General features: G+C 50.7%; 1 protein-coding gene across 4 annotated transcripts in view; it reads left to right on the top strand.

Moving 5' to 3' along the window:
- Window positions 1-13,762, top strand: part of ERBB4 (erb-b2 receptor tyrosine kinase 4) — a 600,803-nt gene extending 587,041 nt beyond the window's left edge. For 2 of the 4 annotated variants that reach the window (XM_069860561.1, XM_069860562.1), the window contains exons 26-28: window positions 7,917-7,964; window positions 9,249-9,540; window positions 12,131-13,762. In XM_069860561.1, coding sequence (XP_069716662.1) covers window positions 7,917-7,964; window positions 9,249-9,540; window positions 12,131-12,567 — 777 coding nt within the window. In that variant the 3' untranslated portion in view covers window positions 12,568-13,762. The remainder of the gene's footprint in view (window positions 1-7,916; window positions 7,965-9,248; window positions 9,541-12,130) is intronic. The other 2 variants (XM_069860563.1, XM_069860564.1) reach the window with 1 other exon arrangement.
- The last annotated feature ends 13,569 nt before the right edge of the window (window positions 13,763-27,331 follow it).

Below are 27,331 nucleotides of genomic sequence, written 5' to 3'. Positions count from 1 at the left end.
AGTTCCCGTCTTAGTTGTTCTGGTGGTAGTTTTAGGGAAGGAAGAGTCGGTTCTGTGCTGGCAGAGCTTCATTCTCTTTCTTTGGGTACGTTGTACCAACAGCTTGAGTTGAGTGTTCCAGCAGCGCAGCTGCAGTCTGCAGGGAGAAAGCAGGAGGATCCCACTTAGGTTTTGAAGTTGGGGAATTAAGGAGCATTTATTTTCTAAGGAGAGCCCTGAATTTTCTCCAGGGTGATCTCGGTCCCAAAATGGTTGAGGCTTGCGTCAGACACTGCCTGTCTTCTCCTTCCCAAAAGCTGCGGATAGAGTTAATGGCCCAGAGCTTCAGCCCATGGAAAGAGGGAAGCCTTCCAGGGTGTTTTCAGATTTCCAGGAGGCAGCACATCCTTTTTCCTCCGGGAATTACTGAGATGTAGGATGCTGTGAGGCTCAGACACGCTTCAGCATTTCCATCGCACCTATGCTGGCTTCATTCTAGCGTGTCTGCGGGCCCTGCAGGCTGCCCGCGCTCCAGCCCTCAGCAGTGCCCTCTGCATGTGCCCAGCCTGAGACTGACGCAGCTTTTCAATAAAAATTAGCATCCTAAGCTAAACTGAATTCTTTCATTGCACCTGAAACTCTTCAGTTGCAATTTCAGCTTTGGTTTTTCCCAGCTTTTATTTTCTGTTGTCTAGAGATGTTCTAGAAATATGGAGTTTTAGAAGCTCTGTGCTCACAAGAGATAAGCGGAATCCTTGTCAGTGTTCCCGTGAGCACAGGCCCCCAGCCTAGCGCTGGAGTGTGCTGCATTCACAGCCATTACATGATTCATTCAGGTATTTGTAACAAGCACTGTCCTGCGTGCACAGAGATAATACCTGTACAGAGAGCACTCTGTGTACCCCAGGATGCTTTTTACTCTGAATCCTTGACTAATTCCTCCTGAAAACGGTCTGTACTGTTTATTACTCCCCAATACTGTCTCTGTCATTTTATTCCATATGCTTTATATCACCTACCAAGCCCGCAATTAAGTATCAAGCTATTTTGTTCAGAGATGGCTAATTGATGTGTTCAGGGAGGCTTTCCTCTTGGCTGAAGTGAGCTCTGGAACGCCAAGGGCCAGGGTGCAGTTCCCTGAGCACGATGTTCCCATTGCAGCAATTGCTCCAGGAGTGTTTACTAGAATCATGGAACGTCCCGAGTTGGCAGGGACCCACAGGGACCATCGAGTCCAGCTCCTGTTCTTGCCCAGGACAAGGGGGTGGGACTGGATGGGCTTTGAGGTCTCTCCAACCCAAACCGTTCCATGATTCTATGAAGCACGGCATGTAAATTTATTAAGCTTTAATATAAACTGGTTTAAAATCAAGCAGCTTCTGCTTACTCCGCGAATAGCTGCTGGCTGTGTTAACAGTCAAGAGAGCTCACAGCTGATCCTTTTTCTTTAGGAAAAAAGTCAATAGATGTAAAGAGAGAAAGTAATAAATATTTCTACACTGCACTGATGAGGCATTCTTGGAAAACAGCAAGCTACACAACTCTACATAATTCAGTAGATGGAAAAGTGGACGAAGAGTCAGGAAATAATTATGCAAGCTGGGAGAAAGATTTCTTTCAGTGACTGGATTTGAAGCAGAAATTGTTAGGGGAAAATGTCCGTCTTTGTGATTTTCTTAAAATAATAAAAGCACCTGAAAATACAAAGGGCCCTGATTTGGAACTGCAGCTGGCAGGGCTCCAGGGAGGTGACACCGCAACAGGCGACCGCTCCCCAGCCAGAGGTCCCATCCGTGGGGTCCCACAGAGTGGAGCTCCTGGAATACAGTGGCAGGAGGGCTCTGGAGCATCTTGTACTGGATCCTGTACTTTCCAAACATGCGTTCAATGGGGTTAAACACCACAACAGCTGAAAATGCCCTTTTTTAGCCAGAGGAAAGTCTATCTTTCCTGTTAAATGCTGCGATAGGGGAGGGGAGAAACATTATCAAAGCTATAAAAAGACTCTCCAAAAGATGTAGTGGGGAGAAGTGGGAGGAGACATAGATGAAGTTTAGATTTAGAATGTTAAAAAAGTGATTATTTTATCCAAATCAGCTGGATGGTTATTTCTTCTAGTGTGTTATTGCCACCAGAGCCTCAGCCCTGCTCTAAATCAGCTCGACATTTCATCAAGAAGCCTATTCTTTGCTATAAGAGACCAAGAGTGCACAATTATGGGTTTCTTTTCCCCCTTGCATAATAAAATTGGGAGATTATCATCAAGTTTCTATTCAGATTTTAGGAAGGCTTTTTTATTTTATTTTTAAACCCCATCTTTGTCTGTAAGAGCTCCCTGTTCAGGCCAGCAAGCTGTAATGATTACTGCTGTAAAGGCTTCAGTGGAGATGTGCTCTATTTCATTCTCAATGAGGGTTGATGGCATTTTGAGAGGCCCAGAATATCCTTTGATTACTGTATAAAACAGAGCGGGGAGGATGGCAATGCGGCGTGCGGCATCGGAGGGGGCTGCTGCTCCCAGTGCAGCTCATCAACTTTCTTTTGTGCCTTTTTTTTTTTCTTTTGGTCTGCCGTGTCATAATCACAAATCATGAACCATGTTGTAGTTTTGGCCCTGTCCGCCGTCCTTTCCCTGTTTGGGATGCAAAGCTCGAGGTTTGTACAGAGAAGGAGCTGCTGCTGCCCCTGTGATTTGGGCAGGAGCTACAGAAGACGCTTTGAGCAACCTGGTGGAGGTGAACATGTCCCTGCTTAGTGCAGGGGGTTGGACCGGGTGATCTTCATGGTCCCTTCCAACCGAAAACATTCTATGATTCTAAGATGAGCAGGAGCAGCACCTTGACCCTTCTCTTCCCCGGGGAATGGTTAGAGTAGCTAGAATCGTGGAATTGCTTGCTTGGAAAAGACAATCACGACCGAGGCCAACTGTACCAGTACCGAACCATATTCCTGAGGACTTCATCTACCTGTCTTTTAAACCCCTCCAGGGATGGGGACTCCACCACCTCCCTGGGCAGCCTCTGCCAGTGCCAGAGAACCCTTTCATTGAAGAAATTTTCCCTAATATCCAATCTGAACCTGCCCTGGCACAAGTTGAGGCCATTCCCTCTCATCCTGTCACTTGTCACTTGGGAGAAGAGACCAGCACCCACCTCACCACAACCTCCTGCAAGACAGTTGTGGACAGTGATGAGGTCTCCCTGAACATACCTAGGAAAGGAGATGTTGTCTCATCCAAACTGGGGGATTTGACCCACTGTTAGAAGGTGCCGTTTCCCGTAAAGCATCGTGGAGATTGTATTGAGAAAGGGCTGACAGAAAGCTAGTCATGGGTGACAGGACTGATACGGGAGTGAAAGAAAGGGAAAGATAGACACGCGCAAGCCGGCTCTCTCCCTGCTCTCCTGTCTGTTTGACACTCCCGGGGCGTTAGCACAAAATAATAGGGAAAAGGAATTCTTGCATCTTCATTCTTGTGTCACGCTTAGATCAAGTTACACCTTGTGCCAGCTGAAGGCTGTTTGCCAGCCGTTCTGAGCTTGGAAGGACAAAGGTTTCTGAGATCCGGAGGACCTGAGGGCTTTAAGGTCCCGTCCAACCCAAGCCATTCTGTGTACGAGGCACACATGGAGTGTATTCCAAACCAGTCCAGGGGACAGACACCTCCAGAGTGCTGTGGGTGGTTCTGCATGTGCTGGATGCCACAGGTGCCCCATACCTGGTGCCGAGCCATGACGCTTGGCAATGATGCTGTGGGAACGGCTCCTCATGATCCCAGATGAACGTGCTCAGTGAAGAATGGAGTTTCCCTAAGCTTTTGGGGAGCCTGGGCTGAATGGAGGAGAGAGCATGAGGAATGGCAGCTTTGTGTCAGGTGCCGTGAGCAGCTTTAGCTGTGACAGCCCACAGGGTGTCTAATCCTTTCCTTTTTGCCCTGCTCGGAGCGGGGGCCAGGGCCAGAGATCTCCAGGGCTCCACAAAACCTTCTAGCTCTTACTATACAAACAGCATTTCATTTCTCTTTAATGTTACACAGCGATCTCGTGGTACACGTCTTTTCTTTCCTTTGATTTTTGTCTCAGCCGTGTTTGCTGTGGGCTCCCTGAAGCGGGGCCAGCGAGCCGCTAGCTCCGTGGTCACAGGGAAGCAGGACGGCTCCTGAGCAGAGGTGACTGCTCTCCTGGGGGGGGTCTCTCCTATTTGAATTTCAGATCGGATCAGTTGTAAATACCAGGCTGCTCTCTTGAAATGCAGCTGGAGTTTGCTTGGGGCTGGTGGGACGGCTCTGCCTTGTGTGCTCTGCCTGCGGCCCCACCAGCACATCCCAAACTTGTTATTCAGGTCCACTCGCAAAAATCAGCTCTCCTTCTAGCTAGAGAACTGCTGGTTGGTGATTGTAGCAAGATCTGCTCAGCCTGGGGTGTTAGGAGGTGGCAGTTTGGTGACTTGAGCCTGGATACAGACTTGGTTTTGAGTCAGGAGGATAGTTTGTAGGGGAAGGAGGAAAAGGAGTTATTTTGGGGCCACACAGACTGGGACCAAACTGGTGCAAGGAACTGTTGCAGGGCTGGATCAAAACAGATAAATCCCGAGTTGCCTGAAGCATGGACCATGAGATGCCCCCAAATGGGACCTGTGAGGAGCATCCCAGGGAGAAGGTGGGAGTGTTTCACTCCTGCTGTATGGTTTGGTGCTTTTTGTGTATGAGGAGGGACTGGGGTTTCATGTGGATAGGAGCAGGATCCGAGTGGATTCAAACGTGTCTGTGTGTATGTTGATGTTGGCAAAGCCAACTCTTCAGTAAAGAATTAACACCCACGAGCTTAACAGGCTGCTTAAGAACAAGAAACAGGAATAAGTTTGCAGCCCTGTCAAAGGTGTGAACTCATCTGAGCTGCTGGAACAGGTCTGGAGGAGGCTACAAAGATGATCCGAGGGCTGGAGAACCTCCCATACAAGGCCAGGCTGAGAGAGTTGGGGATGTTCAGCCTGGAGAAGAGAAGGCTGCAGGGAGACCTTATAGTGACCTTCCAGGACCTGAAGGGGCTCCAGGAAAGCTGGGGAGGGACTGTTCACAAAGGCTTGAAGGGATAGGACGAGGGGCAATGCGTATAAACTGGAGAGGGGCAGATTTAGACTGGATGTAAGGAGGAATTTTTTTCACGTTGAGGGTGGGGAGGCCCTGGCCCAGGCTGCCCAGAGCAGGGGTGGCTGCTCCATCCCTGGAGGGGTTCAAGGCCAGGCTGGATGGGGCTTGGAGCCCCTGATCCAGTGGGAGGTGTCCCTGCCCATGGCAGGGGTGGGACTGGATGGGCTTTGAGGTCCCTTATTTTCTCCTTAGTCCTGTAGCACCCATAGTCCCACAGCAGCATCACTTCGCTGAGTACCATGGTTTTTCTTCCACGACGTGTGCTGCGGGTGCAGCTTTGAGGGCCAGCGTAGGGTGAGCAGGGCAGGAGGACACCTCACTCCAAGCACGACACTGGACTGGAATGAAAAGAGACAAGGCAGAGGCACATGCACGCAACCACATGAATACGAGCGGCAGGACTGAACAGGGCTTTGATTTCATTACAGTTTAACACGCAGCCAGAAAATATTATGTCCCTGCTTTAAAGGAGGAGATATTTACCTCTGGGAGATTTTTAGAAGCAAGGAATTGGAAAATGAAATTAATGAATAGAAAGCAATAACACAAGCCAATATTCGCAAAAGTGTTATTTACCTCTCTTTTACCAAGGCTCATTTTACACATATGTTAGCAGCTGTAAAAGCTGATATGCAACTGGTTTTTAAAAGGCCTCCAAAAAGGCTTTTGGGGACATTTTCTTGCTTTTTATCTTTTATCCCTGATGGCGTGTTTATTTCTAAAATGCAGTATAAAGAATTAAATCTCGGGCATTTCTGGTGAGGGCTGCTCGTGGGTGGTTAAGAAGGTTCGGCTCCTTCTGAAGGATGCTTAGAGTTTAAATGTTGGTGGATGCGTGCGCTCCAGAGCTAATGGATGCAATGCATGTTACACTAGCAAAAAGGGCTATTTATTGATTAATCTTCTTTTTCAGTATGCAAGTTGAGACTTTTCTGATAGGTTTATGGAGTGAAGTCTTGGTCCTTCTCGATAAGCTCAGTTGTTTGGGTCAGAATTTTGAGGTCCCAAGTCCAAAACACTACATCTTCTCAGGAAAGAAAGGCAGAAGCGTAGGACATTTTGGGTTGGAAGGGACTTTTACAAGTCATCTAGTCCAACCTCAGACATAGGCTCCTTTTTTCTAGATAGTATTTAAGGTGCAACAACTACAACCAAAAAATAACCAATCGCACATACAAATCAAGCTGGTTTAAGTTCTGCTTGGTAAGGTCCAAATGTGTTTTCTGCTCGCTGAATGATTCGTGTCCTGGCCAATAAGAGCTGGTTGGGGCTTTCTATACTTGGAAGCCTGCAGAATGTGACATCACACTGCAATTAGGAGGCAATTTAAAGACATTTAAACAATTCCATCACTTTTTCAGCCCTGCTAATTGGCACCACAGCTGTTTGCTTTGCCTCCTTTTTATTCGGAAGCGGAGCCACGTGGTATTAATTCATGGGGGAGGGAGTAAAGGATGAAAAATAGCGTGCAGACACCAGAGCCGGGCTGTAAGGTTGTGTTAGGGGTGTTGCAAGACAGCTGTGTTTAGTACAGCACAAAAGGGGAGGCATGAAGACAACCCCCTCGCTGTGATCTCAGCTGGCTGCCAAGGGTCTTGCCAGCCAAAATAGCAATAATTGCATTAATGCCAGTCCATTCTCTGCTGACATCTTGGGACGGGGCTGTTATTGTGTTGTTATAGCTGCATAAGAACTAAAGATAGGACAGGGGGCTTTGGTGACGGGGCAGAGCGCAGCGTGCCCACGGGTAGATAACACGGCCATCCAAGGATGGTAGAGCTTTGAGTTTGATAAGCATCGCAACGTTTACTGGCAGAGGAGCGTAGCCCAGCGTGCTGACACCAACAAGAGTTGCTTTTCTAAGTCACCCTTAAGACATCACTGTGGGCTGGGAACTACAAGCAATTCGAGGCAGCTCTCCCCTTATTCACCCAGAAGCGATCAAAATTTGTTGGTGAAAACAGAGAGATGTAAGTTAAAAGTGTGTGATACAGCACAGGGTGGTACCCAGTAGAAAAGACGTGGTTACAGCCACTGGTTTAGTGTCCGTGAGCAGTGGGCAGCAGCAAGGGTACTTTGAGACTTCTCAGCAAAACTGTGCTACAGAGGTCACCTTGGAAGGTGGGACATGTTGAGAGCAGGACCTTGGCACGTTGGAGTCCTGACATCCAGCAGCTGCTGTGCTGTTGGGGGTTGTTTCACCTCTGACACTTACCTGGCTGTGACAGTCTCACAGTCCTCCACCCTACTAGAATCATAGAATAACCAGGTTGGAAGAGACCCACCGGATCATCGAGTCCAACCATTCTTATCAAACACTAAACCATGTCCCTCAGCACCTCGTCCACCTGTGCCTTAAACACCTCCTGGTTGTCCCTCTCCTGCTTTGTCCCTGGGAACGGAAGCCTTGGCTTGGAGCCGGCTGCTCTTTGCACCTCTCCCACCCTTTCTTTCCTCTGAAGTTGAGCACACGATCTGTCTCTGTTTCTGCTCAGTCTACCTGTCCAGAAATTAGACAGGAGGCTCTTGCCGGGTGCGCAGCTGTCAGCAGGCGGGACGTGGCCCTCACCCAGACAGGGGAGCTCGGTGCCTCCCCGGAGGCTGGAGAGACACACACAGAGCTTCTTGGAGACATTTGCTGTGGCCGAGTTCTTTGGATTTGGGATTCCCTTAGGAAATCTACCTGCTGTGCATGTTTCTCCCCGTTAGCTCGTACAGTTCATATGACTTGTTTCATTCATGTGACCTCTTATTCTGTATCCATCATTCCATTTTTCTTTCCTATTAGAGTGAAATTGGACACAGCCCTCCTCCTGCCTACACCCCTATGTCAGGAGTAAGTATTTCACATTCCACCTTCATCCTTTAGGTTTTCCTCTTTCCTTCACTACGTATTTTCTGTTTCAACCCCCTTTTTTCCTACATAAATGGCCCAAATGCCAACAGTGACTGAGCAGTCAAATAGTGAGGATCTGTACCCTCCGCCTGGATCCCTGTCCAAGCTCTATGGACCCACACCCAAAATTCTGCCAGCTGTTTTTGCAAAAGCATTTAGGCAACAGGCTTGGATGAGCCTGTACATTTTTCCTCCCTATTTATAGGTTGTGGTGTCAACATTTCTTTGCCTGCCCTTGCTGACAAGGGAAGTGGTAGGTCGAGTCGAAGCAGTGAGTTGAGGTACCAGTGTGAAGAAAGGTCACCAGCCTGAAATGCTGCCCAGGGAGGAGGTGGATTCCCCATCCCTGGAAGGGTTTAAGACCCGGGCAGACGAGGTGCTCGGGGATCTTGTCCAGTGGACAGGTGCAGCTGGACTCGATGATCTCCGAGGTCCTTTCCAACCAAGCAGTTCTGTGGCTCTATGAAATGCAGTACCTGATGGAATTACGTAGCGTTTGGTGGCTGCATGGTTGGCAGGACACCACAAAGTCAGCCTGCCAGGAACGAAGAGTTTAGAGATGGTGGTGTCCTCTGTCCCCATCCTCTTTGCAGAAGGAGAGTTCCCTGACACGAGGTTTATGCAGAAATCAAGGGAGATTGCTAAAGCAATAGAAGAGGAGATGCTGTGTTTGCTTCTTAAAGCTGCGTGGATCCAACGTCCACGTATGTAGGCAGGAAACAAGCAGGCTGCAGGACGGACAAGGCTTCTACCCAGTGAAGTGCACCCTGGAGCAACTGGGGCTGTCCAACCTGGAGAAGAGGAGGCTGGGGGGAGACCTCATCGCTGCCTACAACAGCCTGAAAGGAGGTTGTAGTGAGGCAGGTGCTGGTCTCTTCTCTCAAGTTACAAGTGATAGGAAATGGCCTCGAGTTGTGCCACGGGAGGTTCACATTAGACATCAGGAAGCATTTCTTCACCAAAGAGTTCTCTGGTGCTGGCAGAGGCTGCCCAGGTGGAGTCCCCATCCCTGGAGGGGTTTAAAAGATGTGTAGATGAGGTGCTCAGGGATCTGGTTCAGCAGTGCACAGGTATGGTTGGACTCAATGATCTCAAAGGTCTTTCCCAACCAAACGATTCTATGATTCTATGAATTGTGGCAGGCGAGGTGCAGAGATGACTTGCTGTTGAATCTTCTCTCCCGCAGGAGCCTCCTTTTTCATGCTGCCTTCTCTTTTTCAACAGAACCAGTTTGTGTACCGAGACGGCGGCTACGCTGCAGAGGTGCCGATGCCGTACAGAGCTCAGGGCTGCATCATACCAGAGGCCCCGGTCGCTCAAGGGGCCACGGCAGAGATCTTTGAAGACAGTTGCTGCAATGGCACCCTACGAAAGCAAGCGGCAACCCTGGCGAAAGAGGACAGCAGCACCCAGAGGTACAGCGCTGACCCCACTGTCTTCATCCCCGAGCGCGTCGTCCGAGGGGAGCTGGATGAGGATGGGTACATGACGCCGATGCGAGACAAACCTAAAACAGGTGAGAAGATTGTCTTTCTGGAGAAGCTCTTGCTCTAGGCTGGCTGCGTGCTCTCTTTCTCTACACCAGCAGCTTTTCGCCAAGAAAGTGGCTTTATCGAATAACCCAGCAAGGGTGAAACATTCTGACTTGGTTAATATTTCTTTCATTTTTCTTTGCTGGTTTTTCTGCTTTGAAAAGCTCAGATGTGCCAAAATGTCAAGTTTGGTAATCTCCCCTTTAACTTCTCTTTCTGAGAAATAGCAAGAGAGAGGAATGAAAGAAAAAATCCAACCCTCTCTTCTTATCCAAACACAAATCTTCAGTGATTTCCAAGAACAGGATCTATCTTTGGCTACTTTGCTTTGTTTATTGATCTTCTTTATCTCCATGGTGCCGTGCTTGGTAAATGTCATGTTGAGCGTTTCAGAGCCGATGCACACAGCTGGCATTTTGTACCCAAGAGAAGGTTAGGATTGAAAGAAAAACTTTGCTTCATCGAGACCATTCCTGCGAGGTGAAGTTTGCCCAGATCTGTGCCAGCTTCTCAGTTTGTCATCACTCGTTTCTTCCTTTTTAAATAGTAACAGCAGTCATTTAGATGTAAGAGGATGTGTCATTAGTAATCTGCTTTCAAACCTTTGCATTAGCTTTAAGGAAATTAATTAAAGCGAATGTAAATGCCAAGGAACTGCTGAGTTTGCTGCAGAATCTGGAAGCCCTGTGTGTTACACGGTGAGAATGGAGGGGGTCCCGGGGCTTGGCCCACGGCAGCAGCAGTTGTGGGAGCGCGCTCATGGCCCCCAGCAGCCAGAGATTTGATGCTGTGCGTTCGCTTCAGCGTGAGCCCACACGTGTGTTTGCATCCAGGTTTGCCCTGGGGATCCTCAGAGCTCTGCAGGAGCACTCAGATGCTGCCCGAGCTGTCGTTGCTAAAGACCCCAGTGTTCCCACCTTGCTCTCGATGTGGGCACCTGTTCAGGGAGGTTTGAGCTCTGTGGTCAAAGGTACTCGCTAGTCTTGAAGTTTTGTGTTTGTTTTGGCTTTGTCCTGGATAAGAGCGGAGCTGAAGGAGCTGCTGTCCTTGCAGGCAGGACTCTGGGTGGAGATGTCTCAGAGCCCGTAACCAGAGCTGCTGGAAACGGGAGGTCTGGTGTTGGCAGCCCTTGTGCCTCCCTTCACGGATCAGCCCCACCACCACCACCGGCGGTGCCTTGGAGACCCTGTTTTGTAGGGAACCTCTAGGCTGTGAGCTGAAAGGCGGAATTAATACTAGCAGTGAGTTTGATCTGATCATTTTCAGCCTTGAGCGAACTGGACGTTCACTGAAATACCTCCCTGGAGGCGCTTGGGTAGATGAAGTGCTTAGAGACATGAATTAGCAGTGGACAGGTGCAGTTGGACAGGATGATCTCAAAGATCTTTTCCAGCCTAGGGATTCTATGACATATCTTGCTGCAAGGATCCCACCCCCAGCCCCTCTTGTCCCGAGGTCACCTGCGATCCCTTCCCTTGGCAGAACAATCCCAGTGTCAGCGACCTCCCCTCTGCCCAGGGGGGTTGGCTTTGTTTTGCAGTGGGAGAGTATGTGGTTTTAACCTGAGACAGGCAGGCTCTTTGCAGGGACCAGGGAGGTTTAGATGGGATATTAGGAAAAATCCCTTTCCTGATGGAGTGGTGAAGCCCTGGCAGAGGCTGCTCAGGGCAGTGGTGGAGTCTCCATCCCTGGAGGGGTTCAAAAAACCACATAGACATGACACTTCAGGACATGGTTTAGCAGGCACAGTGAGGATGGGCTGATGGTTGCACTGGGTGAGCTTAGAGGTCTTTTTCCAGCTTCAATGATTCTATGATTTGCATTTCTCTTCCCTCCCCTCCTGTCTACCTTTCCATGGAAACTCCACATGCCTTAAAACCTTTCTGCAATCCAGCTACGATTTTTTGTGGTGTTAATCCACAGAAAGTGATTTGAAGCCACCGTAACCTGCTCCAAGCCCTGTCGTGGAGCTGATGTAAGGCTCTCTTGTACCCTTTCCAGGGCTCATTTGAATTATTGTTCTCATAATGCTTTGTCCTTCAGGGATGGAAGGTTTTTAATCAGGCAAACTGTTCTGTTAGAAATGAAGCTGTCTTAGAAGTTAGCCCTCAGGGATAGCTTTTGCGCAGAGAGGCTTAACTAAGATTTCTATAGAGGTTTCTGGATGGAAAGACTGCGGAGCAGAGGGTTTGACTGATACGTCCAAGGTTGCACAGAGAGTCAGCAGCAGAGGTAGAAGTCACTTAGCATGTTTGGCTCCATAGGTCCTGGACTGGGAAGCCCGGGATGAAGGCACAGGCTTCTCAGCAAGAGCTACGGTTTAGTTTGCTGGTATGTTTGATGAGTCACTTCGTCTTCCAAGGTCTTAGTTTTAATCTGTAGAGTCTACTTAAGTTGTAAATTCTTCACCTGTAGCAAGTGTGTGTTCAACATAGTTGGCACCTGCTGCTATCTGGAGTTCTAGGATGCACAAGTCCAAGCTCTGGTACAGTCTGGTAGTAACATGCATGTGGTGCTTGCTGCGTGGATGGATCACTCCCTCTCCTTGCTCACTTATCTTTTATCTTTCCTTAGATTACCTGAACCCGGTGGAAGAGAACCCATTTGTTTCCCGGCGGAAGAACGGAGATCTCCAAGCTGTGGACAACCCTGAGTATCACAACCCTCCGAACGGGCAGCCCAAAGCGGAGGACGAGTACGTGAATGAGCCATTGTACCTCAACACTTTTGCAAACACCTTGGAAAACGCCGGGTACCTGAAGAACAATTTGCCGGAGAAAGCCAAGAAGGCCTTTGACAACCCAGACTACTGGAACCACAGCCTGCCCCCACGGAGCACCCTCCAGCACCCGGACTACCTGCAAGAGTACAGCACAAAATACTTTTACAAACAGAACGGACGGATCCGGCCCATTGTGGCAGAGAATCCTGAATACCTCTCCGAGTTCTCGCTGAAGCCTGGCACTGTGCTGCCCCCGCCGCCCTACAGACACCGGAACACAGTGGTGTAGCGACCGCCGTCTGCAGAAGCGGAAAGGCAACCCCTTCTAGCTGCCTCACTCCTTCTCTCCTGCTCTCCTCTCTCTCCTCGGCCCCCTTCCCTCCCTTTCTTTCTCCCATGAGCTTCCTCTTCTTGCCAGTTCACTCGTTTTTGATGTTTCCAAGTGAAAGGATGTCTTGGAGTCATTTGCAGATTGGGTTGGGAACCTGGAAGGAAGGAAGGAAAGAGACTGAAAGAAGGCGTGTGCAACCTGGCAATTCTCGCTTTCTGCAGCTCCAGAGGGTCAGAAGGTCCGAGAAGCCAGACCAGTAAAGGCCAGTAGCAGCGCTGCCTGCTGCCGAGCTAGTTCTCAGTGATTCAACCCCGCCATGGAGAGGCTGTTTCTTGGAGGAACTGTTGAGAGTCTGTACAGCATTCCTGGAAATCTCATTGCGGTTTCCATTAGGGGGAAAAAAAAAATGGACAATTTTTATATCATGTGTGATAGCATAGTAATTGAGAGTGAGAATCCAATTTCTTTCTCTAACACTTTCTATCCCAGCAACTGAAAATGGCTAACCTGGCTTTTCATAATCGTTCAGATCTTCATCGTGGCTTTCCAAGAAATGATGATGTGACTCTTAATAGACGGCGAAACCCTTTTTCTGAGCCACACCATGATTTTGTGCCAATCCCTGACCACAGAGACTCCAGCTCAGACCCAGTTCATGACACGACCGTTTTTGTACATGTGCCAACACAACACACACAAAAACCCTTTCAGAAGAGAGTGACAAACCCACTCCTCCAACAGGTTCTTTTTGAAGCTACAAGAAAGGCCGAGAAACAAAGATTTGTATGCAAATAGCTTTGCTTTCCTGTTTTATACCTGCTGATACGTAACGAGGCCCAAATGAATTCTTCCCTCTTTTTCTTCTTCGTGATCGCGGGAGGGAGTCAGGGATGCTGTCAGGCAACACTGAGGATGAGCTGGAGAACTGGAGAGTTGGGTCACGAAGCCGGGTGTTCTGTGGGGTGGTGGTGGGAAGGGTCCTCTAAACCAGAAGATAGACACTGGACTGGAGAAAACGCACATAGCAGTTCACTGGAAAGTTAGTTTGCACTTAAGCTCCGATTTTATTTGAACTGTTTTCTGGATTTTTGAATGAAGCAATATGGAAGCGACCAGCAAAATACAAAATAATAATTTTAAGTTAAAAAAAATAATGAATTGTATGTAAAGAATGACTGTGGAAATGCCAAAATGAAGCCAATTGAGTCTTTGGAACAATGTCTACCGGTTCTGCGAGGCCGTTGCCGCTGCACTGACTGCTTCAGAGAATACAGTGACAGAGCAACCAGCTCTGAACGGGCAGCAGAGCAAGCCCTGAAAGGGATCAGAGGAGACAAACACCTTGCTCTGGCTTGCACCGCAGGACGGAATACCTTTTTTACCTAAAAGGAGGATTACTCTGGCACAGAAGATGATGCATATGAGGTCTGAGACGTCAAAACGTGCATGACACGCAGAGCTTTCCGCCTAAACTGTAAATAAGTATGAGTCAGTCTCCCTGCACTTAGTTCTGCTTTCATCCACCTCAGTTTTTAGGTAGACATCCCCACCCCCCGGCCTTCTCCTCCTCTTTGGAAATATCTTTCAGCCAGAGTTCTGGACGTTTTTAGCAACCTGAGGCAGCTGGAGCTGGGAAGGGAGGCGTGAGGGCCAGAGACCCCGGTGACTTGCTCCTGACGTGCCAAAACCCATGGGCATACCTAGTTCCCACCAAAAATCTTAAGGAACTCTTAAGCACCTTTGAAGATCTGCCTGCGTCTCTATCCATCGAGGCTTTTAAAGGGGAAGAAACGATACCTGATGGGTGGCAATCTTAGGCGATACGACAGTATTTCAGTTTACGCGCTTCAGTGCTGTTAAAGTCGAGGTCTTTGGGGGGACCTAACCCGGCAACAAAACCAGTGACAAGCGGTGCTCTGGAAATGGCATCAAGCTCCTCTAGATCCCTGCCATCTCCAAAGCTTGCTGCCTCTAATTGTAGGGAAGCAGAGGAAGGAGTAAGAGATGAGCAATAGTTTCCCAGATCTTGGTGGCCGAGGATTCGGCTTTGACAAAGGTACGAAGGGATTTCAAACCTGGGTCGGTTGTTATTGCTCGTAGAGGGGAAACAAATCCCGTGTGAGCACTAGGTCACGGTCTGGTCAGCCAACAGCTTGTTTCTGGTGTGTTCAGGCCAGCGCAGACCAGCTGCAGGGCGGATAGTAAACCTATAAACGAAGTCTATAACCGAAGTAAGTAGCTGGAGAGTCTGAAAACAGCAAGAACAAGTACAGCTCTTTAAAGCCCTAGCAAGGAGATGTTGGGTCAGGTGGTACCAAGGTGAGCAGCAGAGCACGGACGTGGGGTAGATGGTTACAAACACGTCATGCGTCCAAGAGGCCGTGCTGCGTCTGGTGTCCCCCTGTAACTCCTCCTGGTCTTGGCAGGGACAAGGGGTGGTATGAGCTCCTCCAGGACGCCCCTCCAGTGACGGTTTGCCAGGGGTGTCATCTGAAGCTGCTTGGGGACAAAGACCAGCGCGGGGCTGTGGGTGTCCTGCTTTGGTGCAGAAGCCACTCAGGTTCCATCCATCGGTGGAGAAAGGGGTTGATGCGTCCCTGAACAGAGTAACTCCTGATGGAGAAAAGATAAAATCAAATCCTGGTGGTGCAGTTTAGGTGTTTGAATCCCATGAGGTGCACTCTGGGGCTGGTGGGCAGGAGCACGGGCACCTCCGAACCCGGGCGGGATGCGCTGGGAATGGAAGGTGAGGCCTGTGTGTCGCGCTGGTAATTAAGCCGTCGGAACAAGCCCATGTAAATAATCGTGGGTTTTAACAATTTAACATTTTATTTCGTACCAAACTTGAATTATTTATTCATTTTCATTGTCGGGTGTGATATAATGTATTAAGGGGCGTGGAGGCACAGAGGTTCCTTCCAGTGGGGCAGCACGAAGGCCAGAATGGAAGCACTGGGGCTCCGACACGCATCCAGGCTGTCTCGAGAATCTGGGGGCAGGTGAAGGGTTAATGGACACAGTAATTCCTGACAATGGAAAGGTCTGACTGGTCTGTGGCTGCACAAATGCGTGAGTTTTGTTCCTGAGCTCCTGGTTTGAGTTGCAAAGGCCAGAGAAGGCCCTTGTGTTTGCGTGGTTGACCTTTGTTGGTGCTGAGCGTCTGGTGAGCCCCTCCCTTTCCCCTGGTTTGGTGAGCGCAGCCCCAGAGCGTGTGCACGTGTCCTCGGGAAGAGCCGCTGAGCTGCTCACGTGGGTTTGTGTCTCCTTGCCTGAGAAAGTTCGACCACAGTGAAAGATCGAGAGCAGAGCTGCTTGGCCACTTCAGTCGCAGCAGCAGCAGGAAGGCCTGGGTGGCTCTCGCTCGGTGCTTTGCGCAGCGGTTATCGTGGCTGGCTTTGGGGAGGGGAAATCATGGCAAATATCCAACTGTGATTATCTTGCGAAATCACTGCGAGGGTCAGGCTTTTAATGACCGATCACAGAATCATAGAATAGTTTGGGTTGGAAGGGACCTTAAAGATCATCCAGTCCCACCCCTGCCATGGGCAAGGACACCTCCAGGGATGGGGCAGCCACCACTGCTCAGGGCAACCTGGAATGGGGCCTCACTGCCCTTAACATGAAAAATTTCCTCCTTATGTCCAGTCTAAACCTGCCCCTCTCCAGTTTATCCCTATTGCCCCTCGTCCTATCACCACAAACCTTTGTAAACAGTCCCTCCCCAGCTCTCTTGTAGCCCCTTTCAGGACTGGAAGCTGCTCAAAGATCTCCCCGCAGCCTTCTCTTCCCCAGGCTGAACAACCCCCCCTGTCTCAGCCTGTCCTCGCATGGGCGAGGCTCCACCCTCACAGGTTTGAGGGAAAAGCAGGAATTTCCACAGACCAATTGCATTTTATCACCACAAAGCAGGAGGTGAGAGCCGCAGCCGTGGTGTTTTGTGTGGGGGTAATTAACTCCCTGGTTGCACAGAGGTGCACAGATGTTCCCACGGATCGTACGACGCGCCTTCCTATTTGCAGGTATTTACCTTTCCCGTAGGCTGGGTGAGAGAAGAGCGGGGTCTCACCTGCCAGGAGCAGACGGCAGCCGCTGTCTGAGGCGCAGAGCAAAGCGCTAAATGTGAGAGCGCAGCAGCTTGTGTTTTCCTGCTTCTTTTAGGTGTCATGACACCCCCGGGGTTTGTTCCAAACAGAGCTGGATGCTGGAGCCGATTCACTTGCTCTAATATAACTGAGTGAAGCCAACTACTCCCAAGTTCCCTTCTTCGGCCCTCGGTAGCCAGGAGGGATTTCCCCGCGGGCTCAGCTGGAGCGCTGTTCACAGTTTGCTTGCAGGCAGGTGAGAAGCAAGGGGAATAACTCAGGGCGCGTGCCAGCAGTGGGGCGTCTGTGTCAGGAGCTGCAGGTTGTGTTCATCCCAGTTGTGCTGCTTGGTTGGTAGAAAATGCATCTCCTAAGGGCAGGAATTGGATGCAACGATCTCAGTCCATGGGACTTTGCCCAGAAGCAAAGGAACAGCAGCCCCGGGCTGTCAGGTAAAGCAGCCTAGAAACAGAGCTTGGGGTTGGGTGTTTTTTTAATTGAGGATGGACCCCTGTGGGAAATTCAGATATTAAAGAAATCCCCTTTTTTTTTTCTGATGGGAAGGCTGTGGAGGTGTCCTGTGTGGTGGTGGCAGCTGAAGGAATGAAGGGATTATTTGGGCTCCTTTACGGCAGCCGGGAGATGAGGAGGGGCCAGCACAAGTCAGGCTAAGGCTGGTGGTGATTTAATGCCCCCAGATTGTCCCAGTCAGCCTTGCTTCCCTCGTGGGCGTCTCGGTGGGAAGGGCAGCGGCCATGGAATGATAGTGTCTTGAGTTGGAGGGACCCCCAAGGACCATCAAGTCCAGCTCCTGTCCCTGCCCAGGACACCCCAACATTCACACTGTGGGGCTGAGGGTGTTGGCCAAACCCTTCTGGAATATTGTCAGGCTGTGCCTGCTTCCCTGGGAGCTGTTCCAGGGCTCCACCACCCTCTGGGGAAGAACTTTTTCCTGATGTCCAACCTGACCCTCCTCTGGCATCTTTCTACCATGTCCTTGGCCACCAGAGAGAAGAGCTCAGCGGCTGCTCCTCCTCGTCCCCAGGTGAGGTCCACACGCAGGTCAGGACGGATTTGCCCCTTGCTTTGCACTCACTCACCGGGCTCTTCACCCCAGTTTGCCAACCCCATTTCAGAAGCACTGAGCTCAGGTAGGTTCTGACCTGCTTTGAAGGCCATTGTGCTTGAAGGTGACGGATGGGACAGAGGCTTTGGTGTGAGACTCCAGTTACCAGTCTCTGGCTCTTAAAAGCACCACAGAGGAGAGAGCCTCCCCTTGCAGTCCCTTCAGCCAGTGCTTTTCCCAAGTGCTGGTCCTCGCAGTGATGCGGCGACGCAGCCCCCCTGCATTTCTAGCGCCATCCCTGGGTATCTGGGACAAGAGCTCAGCTGTTGTTACATAAAGTCTTGGATTTGGGGTCAGGTGGGGTTTCTGTTTTAGGCTGGCTGCAATATTCACCCTCCATCCCATGCCAGGAGCCGCAGCCGTCCCACGGGGCAGCCTCGCTCTGTGCGCACGAGTCCCCCTCTTCCATGTTCTGACTCCTGCTGCAGGTAGATAAGGTCACTGCTTGGAGTAAAGAGCAGAAATAAAGCTCTGGGGTTAGAAGCTTGGAAATGGCCACAAATCACATCTCCACCTTTAATTTGATTTGAGCGCAGGGTCACATCCCCGTGTCAGCGCTGTCCTGCTCCTTGCGCTCGGGGCATCGCTGATGGGGCATCGCAGTGGGAGTGCAGAGCCCAGCAGGGAACCCAGGGCCATGAGTGGTTAGGAATCTGGAGTCATAGCTGCTTTGCATTTGTTTATTTATTAATTTTATGAGAGTGCTTGGTGGACCTTGGTGGAGAAGGGTTTTCCGGGCAAATTCCATAAGCAGGGTGAGTAATCGCGTCCCAGTCGCCTTCCCCAGTGAAAAGCCATGAACTCGTGCTCCGGCCGCTGCCCTCGTCGGGAGAGAACACTGTATTGTCCAGAGCAGCCGAAGACTGCGCCCTTTTGGGATCACCACAGGAACAAACTGTGAATGGTATTTTCTAACGCGAGTGTAGATACGTTCGCCGTTCCTTCGGGGTAAGGTACAACGACATATGTAGCATAAACTGGTTCTGCTGTTCAATGGGTCGATATTAACTGAGCAGCTGCGTCGGGGCAGCTAACTCTGAATGCACAACGCGGAGCCCTCGCAGACGGGGGCCGGGGAGCTGCCGGGGAACCTCGGCGCGGGGTTACGGCAAAAGGAGCCTTTTTACAGCGTTTTAGTGTTGGAAATCAGTGCACGTTCGATACGTGGTTCACGGTGGTTTTCAGTCTCTTTTTTTTGCCCAGTTTTTGTAATTTCCCGTCATCATAAACTGGAATTTCTGAAGTGGCAGCAGCCCTAGCGTAGGGAAGGGACACTGAGGAGGAAACAAAGTCTCTTTTTAAAACTGGAGATAGCCAACCTGTATTTCCTGACCTGGTGGTCTTGAACTATCGATGTTGTCTGACCAGGCTTGCGTTCCCAGGCCCGGAGGATGGCATTGCTGTCCCATCAGAAACAAAGGCTGAGCCCCATCTGGGAGGCACCGCAGGAACAGCACCAGGGTGTGTGTGACCCCCAGTTCCTGCAGGAACAGCAGCGAGCGCAACCCCCTGCTCCTGTAGGAAGAGCACTGAAATCCTTGGTGACCCCTCCTGCTCCTGCAGGACCAGCACGGAGCTCCTGGGTGACACCTTGTTGTCGCAGGAACAGCTTCGACATCCCGCGTGCCACCCTGCTCCTGCGGGACCATCATCCATGCCCTGCGTGACGCCCCCACGGGTCCCAGAGGCACCGCAGTTGCCCCCAGCGAGGTGGGCGAGAGGCAGCGGTGGGGAAGGTCTGGGTTTCAGCCGATTCTCCACGCTCGAAGAGACAAACCACCACTCCCCCTGCCTTACCGAGTCCCGTCAGGAGCAGAGACGCGTGGGGCCATCGGGGCGGGCGCTCCCGCCGCGCAGCGATGATGCATTCAGAGTTAGCTGCCTTTCTGAAACAAAAAGAACTACACAACCTACTGTATGTTACTTTGAAAATGTGAATAGTATTTTTATAGCTTGCTGAAGCCACAGCTTAGTCGCATTTGTAAATAAGGATAATGTTGCTTTTATTTTCCTTGTGGCCACCATTCTTTGGAACATAATTGTCCTTAGGGTTGATTTGTATATAGGTAATTTGCTCGTGATTTCAGCCGCTCCTCCCCTTTTCTTTCTCTCCCTTCCCACCCTCCGGGTTTTTTTGGTTAGAAGGTACCATTTTTGGCATTCTGCGTGATTCTGTGTTCTAGCTCTATTGTGGTGTGTTCCGACTCTGCACTTGCTTACACAGTAGGGTTTGCCAGTTGTGTGTGGCGTAATGTTCCTTTAACCTTTCCTTTCTCATATTTTAGCTAGCGAGGATTCTGCACTGTTACAATACTGACCTGGGTTAATATTAGATACATATTTTAGCATAATTTCCCTTCTTTTCATGGTTTCTTGGTTTTGTTTTGGTTTTTTTTCCTTTTCTTTCCTTCCCTCTCCCTTTTTGTCTTGTTTAGAGGCTGGGGAGGAACCTGTGGAGCTCTCTGTGTGGTTCTGTTTCCCCGCCCCCTGCGCGGTCCCGAGTTTCTCCTCGCGGTCCTTGGGGTAGAGCTTTATCTGTTTGTTCAGGCAAATGTAGACTGCGACCCACCTCGCATCACCCCGCGCTCATCCCGGCTCAACAATTTGAAAACTGTTCTGCCTTTTTGTTACATGAATCTGTCAGAAATATATTTTTAATTTAATATAAATGAAATTCAATAAAATATGAAACAAAGTCTCCGCGTGCGGGTGAGATTTCTTGCTTAGGGCTTCAGGACTTCCAGCCCTGCAGGCTCCTGGGGAAGCAAGTGGCCTCGGACCCTGCTCCGGGAGCTTAGTTGCTCCAGGGGGTTTATCCTGACCCGAACCTACACCAGTGCCTCCCTGCCAGAACCAGCCACAGAGGGGTTTGGGCTGGAACAGACCATGAAGGTCATCCAGCTCCACCCCCCTGAAGTGATGGGGACATCTTCAACTTGAGCAGGTTGGCACCCACAGCTCCCCCCACCCCTCACAGTGAGTCGAACTCCCAGCCTGTTGCCTCGCAGGGTCACGCAATTCCACACGGTTCTCTTCAAACAAAGGCCCGTGAACGCTTTGAGTCCCACAACCCAACTCACTCACCTGGAAATAGGCTGTGCTCACCCACGGCTGCCCCAGCCCCATCCAGGGTGTGATTTACTGCCTCATTGCTGGAGGGGATTCTTGGGGGTGGTGCTATGTGTGTGTGTTGCTTATTAAACCACAACAACTCAACGCCATAAACCAGATTACAACAAAAGACCCTCTAACATGTGAGGCAGCATCCTCCAGGCTGCACAACCTCTCCCGCTGTCGCACCAGCACCACGGCTTGGCCAGTTTGGGCTCCAAGCTCTGCCAGATTCACCTTTAAAACCAGGTGTTGGAGAAGATGCAGCTGCTGCCCTCGCCCCACGACTCTGAACAAGCCCCAAGGTGCCACGGGGCTGCCTTACATCCATCCGCACGCGGTCCCAGGCTGCAGCCCAGGTCCCAGGCTCCATCCCCGGCGCGGCATCCGCTTCCAAAGCTGCGGTTAATCCCCTGGGCCCTGGCACGCACTCACAGTCCAAATGCACTGGCTCTCCAGCGAACCGCGCTCCCAGGGCTCTGGAGAGCGCTTTAAATTTATCAAGAAACAGTAAAGGTCACTCGGCTCTTCGAGGCGCATTTAAACTACTCCAATCTCCCTGGATTGCAACTATTTGTTTCACGAGTGACCTCAACACTTTCTAGCCGGGCGCCTGCAAAGGTCGCTGCGCACACACCCGATTCCCCCGACGGGCATCCAGTACGGTGTCGGATGCCAAGGTGTAAAACCCAGTGACACGGTAGCAGCAGCGCTCCAGAACAAATAAAACCCGGAGACAAGTGGCACTAAATTCCCCTCTCCCCTTTGCTCCTTCCTGCCATGGGTTTTACTCACCTGGCTGAAAAAAAAAAAAAAGACTAATCAACCCTTTATTTCCATTGAAACATCACTAATTTAAAGCCCTCTGCTGTTGTTCAGGAGAGCTCAGCAAAGGCTGTGGGGTTCAGGTGTTACAGCTGCTGCTGAAAAGCAGGAGGGAGCTGCTGTGAGTCGTTTCATGCAGCACTGATGGTGATGGAGCCCCGTGCTCCACATTGCTCCTGAACCAGACGGGCACCCGCGTAAGGAATAATTCAAACCTGAGGCCTCTTTCCTGGAGAAAGTTGATGGTGCAGTAAGAGAAAGAGTACAGCGCGGCCTTCGAGCCCCCAGTCCTTCACATCACCCTTCGCCCTATGCTGAATCAGTGCCACAACACCCAGACACAACATCTGGGAAGCAGAAAGTGTTTCATCTTGTGTGAATGGTATAAACCGCTCCCAGCAAAGCTGTGTTTGTCCCTGTGATAAATCCTCGTTTTTCCCTTGCCCAGAAACCTGTATGAAATCACCTCCTGCAAAGTGCTGGGAAGTCAGTGAGGTTTTTAAGAACGAGTCCTGGTGCCCCCCCAGCCACCCCCACATTTGTCCCCATCTCGCAGGACACGTGAGGGCCTCGTGCAGAGTTCAACACAGGAAGGACAACAAAAGGGAAACTTTAGTTCCCACAGAAAAGAAACAGCCCCGATTATTCAGGTTTTTGCACCAAAGTGTGCTCTTGGCAAGGAAGGGACAAGGATGGGGACAGAAGAGGCTGGGAAGGGTGGAAAACAACTGTACTGTATGGAAAGCAAACCCGGACGAGCTGAGGAGGGAGCAGGGCAGCAGGAAGAGAGATCGTTCAAGAAATATTTTCTGGTCTGAATTTGCTATGTTGCTAAAAAGTGTTTGATGGGGTGGTGACGGCTTAGGACCAGGAACCAGGAGCTGTAGCAGGAGCCAGAGACCTCACAGCCTCCCCAGGCCCCACCAGAGCTGACATTAGCCCGGCTCAGACCTGGAATGGGTGCGTATCTCGGGCAGACAGGCTGCCTGTCCTGCCATTAGATGCTCTGTCTTGGCCAGAAGAGAGAAACGAGAGAAGAACTTTCTTTCTCTGCCATTTTATCTGCTCTGTGCAGGGTTGCCAGATTATGCAGAAACACCGAGCAGCAGACAGTGAAATGTTTGCATTGCATTTGCATTGTTTACAGAGAAGAGTAAAACACGCTCGTTTTCATTGAATTTGATTGAACGTTTTTATAACCACAAGGGAGAAAACGATCGTGCATGGAAGGCAGGAGAAATGACACAGTAATTTTCCTGTGCTGCTTGGGGAGGCCCTGGCCCAGGCTGCCCAGAGCAGGGGTGGCTGCCCCATCCCTGGAGGGGTTCAAGGCCAGGTTGGATGGGGCTTGGAGCCCCTGATCCAGTGGGAGGTGTCCCTGCCCGTGGCCGGGGTGGGACTGGGTGGGCTTTGAGGTCCCTTCCAACACAAACCATTCTATGGTCGGCAGCAAAGTGATCGTGGCCCAAGCTGGCCCCCAAGTCTTGAAGAGCAGCAGCAGAACCTGAAGTTAACCCTGGCCAGCCCTGGCTTGCCCACATCCACACCGCACCCGCGTTTACTCACCGGCTGCAGTGGGGTCGCCGTGTTCCCCCGTGCGGGCAGATGGGTTAAGGCGGCTTCGGGGGTGCCAAGCTGTGCACCCCGGCAAGGCCGGGAGTGATGGATCACTTGGGTGGAGAAGACCTCAGGTGTCCTGCTCCTCTGTGCTCTCCAGCTATTTTTAGCCCCGTGGCGTTCCTGCACCGCTGCCAGTGGTGTCCTCCAGCGCTCACACCTGCATGACAAGGGAAAACAATTGAGTCTCTAAACTTTTACTGTTCCCACATCATAAAAGGCTGTTTGCTTTGGTTCTGCAAGTCATAACCAGGGGCAAAAAAAATGGAATCTGTGAGCAAGAAGTTTCATTCTTCTGATAATAATGTCACAAGTGATTAAACAGATTGTATTTTGTATTTCATTGAAATCCATGTACTGTTCTGGCTAAACAGGGGGAAAAGCTCATCAGGCTTTAGTGGCGTGGAAGAAGGTGGCTCTCTGAGACAGTAACAGTTAAAATAAGTCAGACTCCAGATTTAACAGGGCTCAGAACAGCGAAGGTGGTACCTTTGTGCAGGGAAGCAGCTTCAGTTCAGTCAAATAGAGTGGAGAAACAATGGAACAAGTTTCCTGCCACATCAGAAATATTCTATAGCTTTTCATAAAGGCAAAAAGAGGAGGAGGAGGTGAATATTTTAGATGCTATTGTTCGAGCATGGTAGTTTCAAACAGTATCTACAGTAACGTGGGACGAATTTGGAGGTCGGGCTGTGTTTCCTGCTGCTCCATGCAACTCGGGCAGCCGAGGGAATATTAGAAGGCCTTAGATGGTACAAGGGGCTCAGCCAGCCCAGGCTCCAGCACTTTCTGGAACAGCAGTTAATGTGCTTGTGACCTCATCAGCAGAGCAAGGACTAGAAGGACTCAGGAATAAAATCACGAGGCAGGAAAAATGCCTTGCCTAAGCTTCCCTGGCATGGGATATCCAGATCCAACAAATAAATCCTGATGTTCTCATTCCCAGGCTGGGGTCCCTGCTGGGTAAGGGGCACCCTGTACCACAGCCTCGGCATCCCCAGGGCTCTGCTCCCTGCCCGGGCAGCAGATGGGGAGGCAGAGGAACGTCACTTGTGTCCCTCGACCCTCAGCAACCCAGCACCCATCGCTTTGACTCCTGGAAGCTGGTGACAGCATTGATATTCAAAGATCTGCCAGGAGAATGTGAAAGTTTTCTACACTGCTAAGGAGGTGTTCCAGAATAACTGAGGAGAAACAAAGCAGAATCCAGTCCTCTTCACAGAACAGCCTATTGTGCTTACCGTCCCTATTGTCAGATGTGATGGCTGAGGGAGAACAGATTGGAGATGGCCCTGAATTTCATTATATTTTAACTCATTTAACAGAGGAGATATCTCACTGCTTTCACACCATTCTGTCAAAACCCACCTGCCACGCCAACCTCCCTGGCAAATCTACAGCAAGAGCTTCCAGAGAGCACTGGGACAGCGAGCAAACCCAGCCCCACTGCGCCCCGGGCTGCCTCAGCACGAGAAACCTGCCGGTCTTATCACAGAATCATTAAGGCTGGAAAAGAACTCTAAGCTCATCCAGTCCAACCGTCAGTCCAGCACCACCGTGCTGAATAAACCATGTCCCAAAGTGCCAACTCTTCAGGGACAGAGACTCCCCCACTGCCCTGGGCAGCCTCGGCCAGGGCTTCACCACTCCTGTGATAAAGAATTCTTCCCTGGAGAAACTTGAGGCCATTTCCTCTCATCACTTGTTACTTGGGAGAAGAGACAGTATCCACACACCACAACCTCCTGGCAATGTCCCAAGAGAACCAACCCAAAGACTGGAGCAGGAACAAGCCTGAACAGGCAGAGGGTTGCACAGAAGCAAAGGCAGCGGCTGGTTTGCAATCGCCCAGGCCACATTGTCTTGCAGAGCCTCCCCACTTTTGTGCCGTTAGGGGAGGGCTTAGACCCATCTGGGTTTTGTTGCATCCCAGGTTTTGAAGAAAGCAGGGAGGTGCTAATACTAGCCCTGCTAAACCAGATGTGGAGACAGGAGGAGGTCAGTGCCGCAGCCCCTTGCTAGAGAACAGAGAGGATTGTGCTCTTGAAGAGGAGAAATAATTTGTTCCTCGTCTGTATAATGACAGCAGAGGTGTTAGATCTGTCCCTACCTTCCTCCAGGCGCAGACAGACTTCTGAAAGCAACCAAGCAGAGAGCTCTCCTTGCGGTCGTCACTGGCACAAGCATCACCGTGTCTGCAAAACACGTCAGTGTAAACTCATTTCCTCCCTTGCCTCATTTGTGGCAGGAGGCTGGGGTTGCCGCTCGGGACCAACCCAGGGGCCTCCGAGGACACCGCCAACCCAGCACAGCGAGAAGCTTTTCTTCAAGTACCAGGAAAAGCATTTTTCAAGACAAGCGGCGTGTGGGACATTACCCCAAATGAGAATTTCTACAAGGTACAGTGCCTTGGAGGACCTCCAGGCTGGGCTGGAAACAAATCTCTCCCCGGCTGAAAAGCACAAGCGCTTGGACTTGCTCGGTGAGAGCAGAGGTCACTGTGGCCACCCGGGGAGGAAAAGAAATGACTCTGCGGGGTTCCCGGCCACCCCTCTGCCTGGACACAGCACCCAGCTCACAGAGACTGCTGCAAACACCCCTCACTACGGGACAACCAGAGGGACAAGGCTGAACAAAACCTGCCTGTAATGCCACAGGGGACGAGGTGTGATCAGTCCCACACGGCCAAACTGCCCTGAGCCAGCAGTGCTGTCCTCATCCCCCCGTGCTCCTCACAATTGCTCCTCCCGCGGCCATTCTCCTGATCCTTACTCCTAGCCACGTTCCCCATCCTATTCCTGCTACTTGCAGCCGACAGCCTTTGTAGTGGACAGGTACGGCTGGACTCGATGACCTCAAAGGTCTTTTCCAACCGAACAATTCTATGATTCGCAGCACTGGTTTCCACCAGAGCCCACCCGGCCAGAGCCTGAGCTTCCCCACAGCCCCTCTGCGACACGGCGGATTCTGTGATTCTATGAACTTTAGGACTGAGATTCTCCCATTTTGCCCATTTGTAGTTCACAGAATTACAGAATCTTCGACTCTATCAACTTTAGGACTCAGATTCTCCCTCTTTTGCCCATCTCGAGGATGCTCTGTTGACCTCACGGTGGAGAACTGTCCTGCTAGGGCACTCCTGGACTTACTTTAATGGAAGTTCATGCAGTTCTAAACATCTTTTGACTGGAAAGCACAGATTGTTAAAAGAAAAACACCTGGGTCTCCCGGGAAGCAAGAGGCCACCTATTAAACTCATGATTTCTCTCCACGGACATAAACCAGGACACCAGAAGCAACAGCCTGTGACATTCATGCCAGAAAAAAGAAAGCCAAGGAGTCTATTTCCACACTACCCAGCCTGAAAAAGAGAGAGAGAGATGACTTATCAACTTCATTCATAATGCAAAAGCCGAGGAAGGGGCAAGTCACACAGAATCCGGTGTCGAATGTGCCGATAACGCACCCACTTGCGCAAGGAGGCGCCGCTATTCCCCTCCTGCCACGGCGTCAGTCGCCCACCAGGGCAATCATATCCAACTGTAATTGTCTAACAATTGTTCCGCACTGAGAAAATAGTTCTGATTACAGACATTAACACGTTTAGGCATTAAGCTTCCTCACTGTAATTACCCTTGAGCTTAGTCTCACAAATGAATTAATGTGCTGATCGCCTGGACTAATAGAACCAAGCAAAAGGGTGATGAATTGCTTCCAAATCAGATAAAATCAAGCGTGACATCATTTAATTAATTTCAGGGCTTAGGGGGAGGAGAAAGAGGGTCAGGATGATGCTGAGAAGAAATGTTTCTCTCTCTGAAGGATTCCTTCGGAGATAGGAGTGGGCAAACAGGAGAGGATGGGGAAAGGGCCGATGCACACCAGGTGAGAAGGGGGTTGCTGGGGATGGAGCTGTGTGATCCCTGTGCACGAGCATGCAGCCCCGGGTGGCTGCGTGACC

The sequence above is a fragment of the Phaenicophaeus curvirostris genome, chromosome 7, assembly GCF_032191515.1.
Source record: "Phaenicophaeus curvirostris isolate KB17595 chromosome 7, BPBGC_Pcur_1.0, whole genome shotgun sequence".
In the NCBI taxonomy this organism is placed as follows: Eukaryota; Metazoa; Chordata; class Aves; order Cuculiformes; family Cuculidae; genus Phaenicophaeus; species Phaenicophaeus curvirostris.
This window is presented reverse-complemented; position numbering and strand designations above follow the sequence as displayed.